The sequence below is a fragment of the Candidozyma pseudohaemuli genome (assembly GCF_003013735.1).
Source record: "Candidozyma pseudohaemuli strain B12108 chromosome Unknown scaffold00001, whole genome shotgun sequence".
Lineage (NCBI taxonomy): Eukaryota > Fungi > Ascomycota > Pichiomycetes > Serinales > Metschnikowiaceae > Candidozyma > Candidozyma pseudohaemuli.
The window spans coordinates 448992-460331 of NW_020194435.1; the positions used below are offsets into that span (position 1 = coordinate 448992).

General features: G+C 44.9%; 4 protein-coding genes across 4 annotated transcripts; 2 read left to right on the forward strand and 2 right to left on the reverse strand.

The window, feature by feature from the left end:
• Positions 1-49: 49 nt before the first annotated feature.
• CCH1 (Cch1p) lies at positions 50-6610 on the reverse strand (the record flags this gene model as incomplete). The annotated part of the gene is made up of 1 exon (XM_024855648.1): positions 50-6610. The coding sequence occupies one exon, from the start codon at positions 6608-6610 to the stop codon at positions 50-52; it is 6561 nt and encodes a 2186-aa protein (XP_024715247.1).
• A 657-nt stretch (positions 6611-7267) lies between these two features.
• C7M61_000196 (mitochondrial 37S ribosomal protein mS33) lies at positions 7268-7576 on the forward strand (the record flags this gene model as incomplete). The annotated part of the gene is made up of 1 exon (XM_024855649.1): positions 7268-7576. One exon carries the CDS (start codon positions 7268-7270, stop codon positions 7574-7576), a length of 309 nt encoding a protein of 102 aa, XP_024715248.1.
• A 41-nt stretch (positions 7577-7617) lies between these two features.
• Positions 7618-9225, reverse strand: C7M61_000197 (uncharacterized protein; the record flags this gene model as incomplete). Its single annotated transcript, XM_024855650.1, has 1 exon — positions 7618-9225. One exon carries the CDS (start codon positions 9223-9225, stop codon positions 7618-7620), a length of 1608 nt encoding a protein of 535 aa, XP_024715249.1.
• A 616-nt stretch (positions 9226-9841) lies between these two features.
• C7M61_000198 (uncharacterized protein) lies at positions 9842-11284 on the forward strand (the record flags this gene model as incomplete). Its single annotated transcript, XM_024855651.1, has 1 exon — positions 9842-11284. One exon carries the CDS (start codon positions 9842-9844, stop codon positions 11282-11284), a length of 1443 nt encoding a protein of 480 aa, XP_024715250.1.
• Positions 11285-11340: the final 56 nt, after the last annotated feature.

Consider the following 11340-nt stretch of genomic DNA (forward strand, 5'->3'; position numbering starts at 1 on the left):
GAGTTTTGTAAATTAATATAACGGTAATGCAAATTTATTCTATAAGTATTTAAGAAGATTTCTTGTCTTCGTCCGTACGGCTTCGGTATGAATACTCCAGCCCGTAACTGGATGCACGGCGGGAGGTGTCCTTATGGGACGAGGATCCCTTGCTTGTAACTTCTCTGTATGCATCTGCCCAGCTACTGTTTTCCAAAGTCTCTCCGATTGTAGAAAGATCAAGTGCAGATAGGTTGCTCCTATCGTCGCCATGACCGGTAGCTTCCCATGGAGGCAGCCGACCGATAGATGGGCTTAATTGAGACACTGAGTGTGAATCATCAAATGGTTGGTGAAGGTGATCATGATCATGGCCAAACCTCTCCATGCCCTTCAAAAGATGAACTGGTGATTTAGGAATATAATAGTCGCCCTTGCGTGCTTTGTGGTGGTCTTTGCTCAAGGGGGCCGTTTCCGAATCTGAGTAGGACTCGTCTTCTGTATCGGAAACACTGACCTCGTCATGTACATCAAGTGGCTCTTTTGTGGATGAAAGGTCCTCGTTTACGAAATAGCTGGTTCTCCTGAGCTCTGTGTCGAAACCAATGTTGGTGTCACGGACGCCATGTCTCTGGTTCTCCACATACTTCCAGCGGCAGGTAAAAGCTGCAATAGTTTCGTAAACTCTCTTCACCTTCATTCTCTTCTCAAGCTTTTGGTAGAAGAGCCTTCTGTCTAAGAAGTCGAGAAGGATGAGACATTGGCCAGCATCGAAAGAGTTGTAAAGAGGGATCTGAAGGAGAATACGTGTGAAGGAAATTCCTGGCTCGTCGTGCACTTCCATGTTCATAAGTGCTTCCTCCAAGAATCTCTCGTACTCTTTTCTCCTCTCCTGAATTTTTGGAATATCCATTCGATTGGTAATCCTCTCGACTTCATCATAATTCACAGTGACATCATATAGATCATGAGGGTTGTTCCTCTTAATCCATCTATGGCAGAGCTCCGGAATCGACAAATCTCCGGAGTAGAATCGGAAACTCAATGACCCAGTAAGGGAGTGTAAGAACTTAGGTAAATCGTATGGCTTGATGAATCCTGTTCCGTTAGGGTCAAACTTCTGCCAAGCTCTCTTGAACTTTCTGATTTCCTCTCGACTAATTAAATCAACATAATCAGATCCGGAGTTGATGTAACTGAAACTGTCCAAGATCAATGAAACGAAAAGATTGACGAAAATATACATCGATATGACATTCCATGACATGAACAAGATGTACGCGTACTGTTGACTTCCGCAATCTGAATCATCAATTGTCTGATCAGCAGTACAGAAAGGAGCCTCCACGAGGAAATCACTCATGATATCGTTCCAGCCTTCTCCAAATGAGCATCTGAATAATAAGATCAATGCTTTTGGAACTGACCGTAAGTTGATGTTTCCAGTTGTGTTCGATCCGGTCTTGGTCATACCAAAAATTTGATTCATCGCAATGGCATATACCATGAAGACAACAAACCATGTGAAGATCAAGGATGCTAATGATGGGAATGACGCTGAAGCAAACCGCAAAAGTTGAGATAACTTATTGCTTCTTGGGAAAATGAAAATAAGCATGGCAACCAAGAACAATTTGTTGAAGTTAATGAAAACGGAGCCGGAGTCAATTGGGAATGAAAGAATAGTTGTGACGCAAGCGCCAATGGAGACGAAGGCCTGGAAAATGTTCCATTTGTTTGCAGCAAAACTCTTGTATCCAAGGGCATATGCCAACATGATTGAGTTCATTGTGAAGACAGTGGAAGAAATCATCAAGAAGATGTAACGACCGAGATTAAGTCCCCCAGCTTCTGGGAATGTTTCAACTAGCAAGGCGAGAATATGGAGGAAAAGGCATGTGCTCATTATCTGCCACCAAACAGTATTTTTCTCGACGGCAAGGTTGTAGCAGATCCTCTTAAAACCTGTCAACGACGACAAATCCTTCCTCTTGGATGGGCGCACTTGTTTTAAAAACTTCTTCACTTGATACCACTGAATCTGGTTCTTCGTCAAATAGGCCCGTCCCGTCACACGTGAGTAGTTATCGATGATCACAGAGACAAACAATGTCAAGATAAAGACAATACTCACGTTATTGAATAGGATGACGAACACTCCATTAAAAGGAGATGCAAATAACTCTGGAGGTGACCCTTCTCCTGTGCTCAGCATCACTTGCATAAGCAATTCTGTCCAACCCTCTAAAGAGACAATTTGGTAAAGGGTAGAAATGGAAGTAGCAAAGTCATTGAGATTGAGAAATGGTTCCACATAGGCGTTAGGTGAAACAACTTCCCAATTGAATATTTCATTAGAGAACTCATTGAAGCACTCATAGTCATGAAGTGCATCATTGGTACAGCTTCCAAGTCTGCCATTGAAGATGTTAAGACCCCAAAGGGAAAAGGGAAACAATAATGTAATGGAGATAAGGGCTGCACTCATGATTTTCCCGAAACCAGAAATCATGGTGTAATGGAAGTTACTTTTCGCTCTTTCAGAAATTGTTAACAATCTAAGAGCTCTCAATGCCTTCAAACCACGAACAATTCTGGATAAGTGACCATCATTTTTTAACACCGATATGAATTCAATCCACAATGAAGTCAATGCAATAAGATCGATCCAATTCCATGACGATCTCATATATGCGTTCGGCGTGAAAATTATTCCGTCTGCAGTAATCTTGATGAATAACTCAGATGTAAAAATTGTGATGAAAACGGCATCGACAAAGAAAGCCCAATTCCATTTACCCTGATCATTCATGATGTCTCTCCTGAACAAAGGTGTGAGGACACAGGTTGTCACAACAATTCCCACGGTAGAGAGGAACATGAAAGCGATGAAGATCTCTCCCACAGTCTTGTTCGGCTCAACGCCATCAATTCTTTCGCCGTGACTTGAGAAAACAAGACGTTGACAAAACCTCCTCAATCTGTGACGTGGACCCAACATGTAGAAGACCGTGTTAAACATCGGATTTTCTCTCAAATATTTGTCTTGCTGATTGACAAGCTGGTTTCTTTCAGTGATAACATTCCTTGCGAATTGTGCTGGGTCGAAGCTCTCAAGCGGAGTAGTTTTCTTCTTCGATGCATAAAATGGGTTCTTAACGAGATCAGACATTCTTGCAAAGTTGATAGCAAGCCATCTCTGCACTGGATTTCTTGGAAGTGGTCTCATCTCCTCATTATCAACTTCCTCTGGCTCAATATCCTTTTCTAAAAACTCATTCACTGCAGTTCCTGACAACAAAAGATTAGTGATCGCCCGCTCAACATTCTTATCATCTTTTCTTTTGAAAACCTTTTGTTTCATTTTGGAAAGAAGACCGGTCTCACTGGAAACACTTTGAAGACGTTTTGTCATATCCTCGATGAACTGTACCAACTGCTGTTTGCGTTTGCCCTCTTCTGACACTTCCAAGGTTCTCGCGATAACCGCAATGAAAATACCCAAGATAACGGTGTTAGACATAACGAACCAAATGTACAAGAAGACGGTTCCAAAAGCCCTCAGAGCTACTGATTTGGCATTCTCTTGTAAGCCATAAACAGTGGAGGTCCAATTTTCAGTGGTTGTAATCACGTAAAGTGACATGAAAGAATTGGGTAATGTGTACATGGATCCAAAGAAGTCTTCTGTGGTCTCTGCTAAACCAGCGGTTCCTTCAAAGTAACGCGTCAAAATGATACTCAGAAGGAACAACAAAATGTAGTAGAACAATGCCAAATCAAAGATGGCCTTGATATTATTCGTGAGCTTCATCCAGAGGTTTCTGGTAATTCCAACTGCAAGAACCACTCTATAAAACCTTGCAATTTGGAACACTGTTAACCAATAATATGCGTGCCCAAGGTGTGATTTGACTGGTCCTAAAACAATAATTCCGGTAGCAATCGCCAAAAACAAGTCGAAGGAGTTTCTTCTTGACATGAAGAAGACGCGGTAATGGGGGTAGTAGAGAGCAAATCTGATGACAATCTCTGCAAATAAAGTCGCTGTCACTGCCGCTTCGAATCGGTAAAGACCATGCGCCCTACTATCAGACATTCCCTGTTGCCTGAGGGCTTGGATAATCAAATCTGCCGCGATAAGTATCACAAAGAATATTTCGAGCTTGTAGTAAAACCTCAAGTAAGCTCTTTTTTGGATCAAAGGATAAACTTTCTGGTTATGAAGTTTATCATTGAAGCCGAAGATTGCAAGCAAAGATGTTCTGCGACCCTCATCTTTTCTTTTCTTGTCTTCAGCATCTTCCATTTGAGCAATGTTGAAAGAAGTAACGATAACTGCAATAAAGACGTTCAACAACCAAACAGTTAAAATGAAGATGGCGAAGATGAAAAATAACGAGGATCCAATGTTGTCTGAGTCCATGGTATAATACATGAGATCCGTGAAAGTGTTTGCACTCATGATGACGAACACCAATTGCATCGATTGCAAGATATTGTCAAAATTAACAGTACCGCCGTACGGGTTTTCACCAGATTGGCAAACGGAGTACATTGGGCAGCGGAATCCCTTAATGTCGCCTGAAGACGATCCATCTCTTTCAAGGTAAGATCGGACAAACCCGTCCCTACCAATGAATGACCCACAATACAGATCTGAGTTGAGATACGTTTCGGTGGGGTCATCTGGGTTTGTCCATTGACAATGACGACTCAATGAGGACTTGAAAGACTGAACTCCAACAATACCAAAAATTACCCAAAAACAACAAATGAAAAGCGAAACATCAACAAGCTGTGGAATGGCGGAATGGATAGCACGAAGAATGATATTCGTACCAGTGGTCAAGTTACAAAGACGCAAGATCCTTAGACAGCTGAGTGCTCTGAAGTGAAAGATATGGTGCTTGGCATCGTAGTGGTTGATGGACAATGGAAGAGAGATCCAAAAACAAACCATCGAGATGAAATCAATGACCTGCCAACTTGTGCGTAGATAAGCACGATGCAAATTCATCTCGTCGACTTTTCTTCTTATCTTTGTAGACTGCAAAAATGTGTTGTGGGATTTGAAGTTTCTGTTTGGCTGGGCGTCTTCTGTGATGGATGCAGCAGATGATGAGCTTTGGCGACTATGAGAAGCATGGTGATCATACTGTGCTTCGGGCAGAAATCTATCATCTTTACCATTGAGATCAGAAGGGTATGCCAGCATACGCGCCTTCAACTTTCTCTTGTAGAATGTGTTTTGGATGATGGATGTGAATGGGATGTTGTTAACAATGTTTTTCGCCGACAGGATAAATCCCGTCAGAGGATATTCTAAGCCCAACTCATCGAACATGACTCTGTCAGAGATGAAGCCATATGCAACGATTTTAGCAAAGATTTCTGCCGTGTAAACAATGTTGATACCCATTAAAATATAGTCAGCCCAATTGTAACCTGAATAGTAGTACCCATCCAAGGCTTCAGGGTTCCACTCTCTGTAAGATAGTAAGACAGTCTGAAATATAAGTAACAATAGGAGACCTGGACTCGTCATTGGATGCGACAGCAATCGGTGGCACATGATACGTAGCTTGTTGGTCTTGCTAAAGATACCCAACGAGTTACCATAAAGGTAAAGATGATCAAACCTCTCCGTTCTTCTTGATGACGAAAAAAGAGGAGCCGCTGCCGCCGTGACAGGAGCAGTTCCGACGTTGATACCCAGTCTAGCTTCCGAATGTGTTCTTTGAAGCGTGGGGTTACTAATGTTCACATTACCTTCCGTTGATAGCGTAGGGCCGGACCTGATGGACTCTTCTGCTACCAGCTGGCCACTTTGAGCGTCGCTGTAGTTTTCAGACCGAGCGTCGCCAAAATACAGATCCTGGGTTGTAGATTTGGGTGATGTGGCCGACTTCGGCGATGGCACGGGGTTCAAGAGGTCATTGAACGACGTGTGTTTATCTGTGCTGGGAGTAGGAGGAGGGTTGTTGTCACCGGCGATTCTGTTAGACATTCTTGTGAATATGCCAGGAAGTTTCGATGGTGATTGAGGCGGTTTGGGCAGCGTTTTGTAGGCGCCCGCTTCCAACACGTCCAAGTCTTGTGTTGAAAGCTTCAACTGTGGTCTGCCTGACGCAGGAGGCGACGAATCGGGCTGGTTGAATGTGATCAACGGAATGTCATACGTCAAGTCCTTGTCTGGGGTGTAATCGGGATGCGTTTCGGGGTAACGATCAAAGTAGTTTGTTTCGTCCGGTAGTTCCTCTTTCGGACTCGAGCCCACTTTCCATGTCCCCAGTTGATCCTTGGAGCCCAAGGCGTAGCTTATTCCGTCTTGGACCGCCTGGAAGTCGGAGTCCACAGCGTGATCCAAAAAGTCAAAGTCCTCCGGCGGCACATGCTCCTCGACGTAGTCAGGCAAGGCTCTATTTACGGAGGTGGATCGCGAGATGGGCTCCAAAGAAGAAGTGTCCAGCTTCCTTGAAGGTATCAGCAGTCGGGTTCTTCGTCTGTATTCCCTAGACTCCCGGGCTCTCCGCTCGCTGGAAGTCACAAATGGATTTTGTACATGGTACTGGCCGTCTGACTCCTCGTCCAGACCGGCTTCTTGGATACGGATCCCCGGAATAGACATGTTGGTGTAGAGCTTCTGGCCTAAGGTGTATCGAGGCTGGGGCTTATCCTGAGATGCTGCGAATTATCTGCACCAGTATCCCAAAGGACCACAGGTACACTAGGAGGGGATGAAGGGTAGGAAAAGAGGAAAAGGGACAGGTTTTTGAGGGATTGTGGTCTGGCTGAGCTCGAGATGTGGATTTTCTAATCTGAGGTTCTTGATGATCTGGATATGCCTATAGACGTACTGCTCAGCCCACCGCGGCTATATTAAGCATCGGCACCGACATTGCCGCAGGACACAAAAGAGAGAAAGTTCAGGGAACAATTTTTCAGGTTTACTTTTCAGATTCATAGAACTGTTACTACTTTACAAAAGAAACGATGGATCGAAGGATATTTTGACGTACGGCACGGATGATAGGCTTTGTAGTGGCTGCGAAACGGTACCAGGTGGGTGCTTCAAACGCCAGCAAGTATAGGTCGTCAACGAAAATGTGCTTTTCCAAAAATTAAGCTTTTCAACATCTTCAAAAACTTGTTTATCAGAAAAAGAATCAAAAAACTTTCTTCCCGACCCTCTTTTAATACCCCTGGTCCGGTGCCCTCTGGCTCGGTCTGACCTGCATTGTGCACCTACTACTTAGCCAAATTTTTCTATGATCTCAAACCACCAATGTCGCTTCTAAAATCCTTGCCGTCCAAGACGCGGTTGGCCCAGGTTAAGAAGCTTCTGGCCCTGATATTCGGGGAGACTTACAACCCTCATCATGTCAGAAATGGAAACAAGATATTGAGGCAGCCGTTGAAGGGCCCTAAGCTCTTGTCGTGGTACGGTAACAACGACGCCATGCCCACCTTTAAGGACTTCAAGAAATGGTTCCCTGAGTTGGACTTGGTCGATCCTCGCGAGGAGGAGAGACTCAGGATGGTCGTGGACCGTAAGAAGAGAAACAAGGGTGCTCCAAAGAAGAAGAAGAGTTGAACGTGATCATGTACATAGCATAATACTTCCATACGATGATATTAGTGTAGTTCGGGAAGCCCAGGGGGTCTGCGCCTTTTGAAGTTTAGCTTGAAGGTATCGGTGTCTTCTGTGAGTCGCCGTCTAGCGGCCCTTCCCCACTCGTTTCTCTCCACCTCCTTAACAAGGTTCACCACCTTGCTACTGTCTTCTCTGTAAGACATCTTGTCGAGGATCAGCATGCTGTCGTCATGCTGAGGTTCCTGGCCAATTTGACGCCAGGTCTGTCCTTGCGGAGTCTGCTCGACCAAGCTTATCGTTCGAGTTCCTGAACTCTCCGTGACCTTCATCGATACCAACGAGTACCTGCTGTTGGCTAGAATTGACAAGTTTCCGGCTTCGTAAACCGCCACATGGTCTTGAAAAAGAAGAACAATGCTGTTCTGATAGAAATGAATATCCTTGTACCGCAGTGAGGAGATGTATGCCTCCGGCTCGAATTTGACTAGCGGTCCATGGGACGTGCGCCTTATAATAGCAATAACACTCCCCGTAGCAAGAACGAGATGGACTCCACTATCCTTTATTGTCCTCCATTCAAACTCGGCCTCTGGCAATGCATCAGTTCGTCTATAGGAGCCGTCTCCATCAAAATCTTCATAAACCCAGATGGTATCGGCTTGCTCGAGGTCAACAGCAGCAGGGTAACAATGAGACAAGTGACTGACACCGTGGACACGGAGATCAAGCCTCTTGTTGGAGCGGGATGGAATAGCAGCTATAAATAGCAGGTTTTCAATGTTCAACCATGAAAAAGTCCATCCTATGCCCTTAGTGTGAGTGGAGTGTAGTATTGGCAGGGCCAAGTGGGTTTCATTCAAACTTCCGGATCTTTTATAGAGCCCTAAGCTGTTGTATACCCTAACGGAGTAACCAAATAGGGTGTCTCCCGAGTCAAAAAAGCACAACCATCTGCCTTCAGGATCCCAAGTTATCTCAGCCGATGGAGACGGCTGATGGTCCATCTCCAACGATGCTAGTAGGGCACTTCTTGAGAAAACATTGTTGAAATGGAGCAAGTAAGGACGACTATCAGATTGAAGATCTATTAAGATCGAACGAGACGTCAGATTCTTGTCGTAATACGATGTCAGTAGAAGAGACCAGAACTCTGGGTGCTTAGGTCTTTCCAATACACCCTGAACAATCGGTTTGGGTATGGTAAATAAAACCCTTGTACAATCAAGAGAATAAACACGTGCAAGCAAACCGTACTTATCGAAAAGCACCAATTGGGTACAGTTCTTGTAAGCACTTCCCTCGTCTGGGGCCCCTAGTATCCACGACACGCGTGATATAGGTGATTCCAGCTCTATTATAATCGGATCACCAGTTCTCGTGATGTCATAAATGAGTGCTGCGCTGAATGTCATAGAAGAAACTGACACAGCGACCTTTGTTGATTTGTTGGAAGAATCAACGGATTCCCAGTACACGTCCTCAACTTTGAAGACGATTTCGTTGACAATCGAGACATTTAAATGCTTCAGAATATCTTTGGTACAGTTATAGCTTCGAAGCTGGATTTCCGGCAGTATGCTATGGATGGAGATGGAGGTACCTTCAGTGTGAGCCACATAGTGACCACATTCAGAGAGAGCCACAGACATATAATTCAATAAGTTTATAATACAGGCAATTATGCAACTTCGGTGCTCAATTGTCAAAAAGTCAGTGGGTGGGGGTCTTATGGAAAATCGATCGTTGTGGAGATCTGTTTGTTGATGTGTAGTAGCGCAGTGTGTACAATGGTGATGAGATAGGTGCAGCTATACACGAGCTGCAAAGTAGATGTCACAGAAGGATCATTTTGATGATTGGAGACATCATTCAACTTTATATGGCTTTCATTCTTAAATTATTTATCCATTTCGTCCCCTTGGTTATAAGTGTAACAACCCCACAGTCTTTCGCGGCCATATCTCCTAATCGAGGAGACTCAAAAGCAGAGCTCAAACTCACACATAATCTCCCATTCTTCAAATTCTTAAGGAAACGATAATCTTTGAAGAACTTACCCCCAAGTCACTTTGGCAAACCCGAGTCATCTGCTTCCGTATCAATGACCTGCACATGAAACCTACTACTACTCACCATCACAACCCATAAACAAACAGCGTCCTACTAAATCTTTACACCCACACACCCTTCAACAGCTACGCACTTCCCCTATTAAGCTGACCATATCAGCTATCTATTAATGCAGCATAACTTGACATCATTATCATGCCCCCAAGAAAACAGGCGGCACTGAGGGCCAATGGCCTGTCCAGGGTTTCCAAACTACCCGGGATCAAACACAATGCTCCGAGGTCCACTGCCCACTTTTTCCCTCTGGATTCTGACGATTCTGTAGCTGATGATACCCCTCAAAAAAAGAGAGCTCAGCCGTCGAAGAAGACCAGATCGATCTTAGGAGGCACCAACAGTCTAAAAGCTATGTTCTCCAATTCCCAGGAACCCCCGAAAGAAGACGAAGATCCAAGCCCAGATACAACCCCAATCAAAAAACCAGCTAAACGAGGACGAAAACCGAAAAAGGCCGCTGCAAGTCCACAAGCCCCCATCCACGAAGCAAGCACACCAAAGTCAATGCTCAAGCGAGCCACTAAGCTGCTCGAGCTGCCCGAAAATACGAAACCATTCAGATTTGACGACATTGAAGACGCTCGACTGCCGAGACGGCTCAAAGCGCCTCGCCAAAAGGAGAAAAGCGAAACGCTTCCAAAGAAACGCCGCAAGAAGCAGGTCGAAGACGACGACGAATACGTTGAACAGCATTCCCAGCATACCTTACAGCTTACTGACAGTGAGCGCCCTGGTCCAGTGAGGCGAAGCTCTTACAGTAATCGAGGCAAGAGGGTACTGTCAGTAGGGAACGGGTTTGTTGCAAAGCCCCATGACGAGATGTCTGCGAGGGACTACTTCAAGGTTGTTGATGGATCCTTGCCTGGACCATCACGCATGCGTCAAATTCTCGTGTGGTGTTTCAAGAAAAAACTTCAACAAGATCGTGAAAAGGACGGGCCTGAAACCGATACGGCGAAAGGAATTGCTAAAGTTATCCAAAGTGAGATTTTGGAAGATTTGGTGGGTAAAAAAATTGACACCAGCTGGCTTCTGGCAAGGCGGTTTGACACGGCCGAACTACAAGGCAAACGCATCATCAAGAGTAACCCGCTTAATGATGCTAATCGCGAAAGCGTCGAGGTCTTCCAACAAAAGCTACGAGAACTACGGCAAGAGAAAGTCCTTTGGCAAAATGCCTTTGACGCAAGCGTCAAGCCTCTTGAAGGCTTAGGCGTCAATAATGAGGACGAAGAAGGCAAGTATAGCCGCGAGTTCAAGGAATACGTGAAACAGAAGGACCCGGCGCTCGGAGCTGTGCTCCAAGAAGAGCATCTCGAGGCGCTTTCACAGCATGTGCAGCAGGTGGAAGCGGGTGTCTCGGAGAAACTCGAGACGAATATGGCGCAATTGTTCCATACGGCATATCAACTCAGCAAGAGTGTTGAACTTGTTGGGAAGATTAAGAACGAGCTGCTTGCTCCTCAAGTAACCCAAATTGTCAAAGACTTTATGGAAAGGGGTCGCCATAGCGAGGAGGTGACGAAAATTGGTGCCAGAGAGCTTCTACGGGGCATTTCTCGAGTTGACTTGCGCCAGTGAGTGATGACAGACGAATGTATATTAGGAACTGTACTATACTATGTATAAATAGAAAA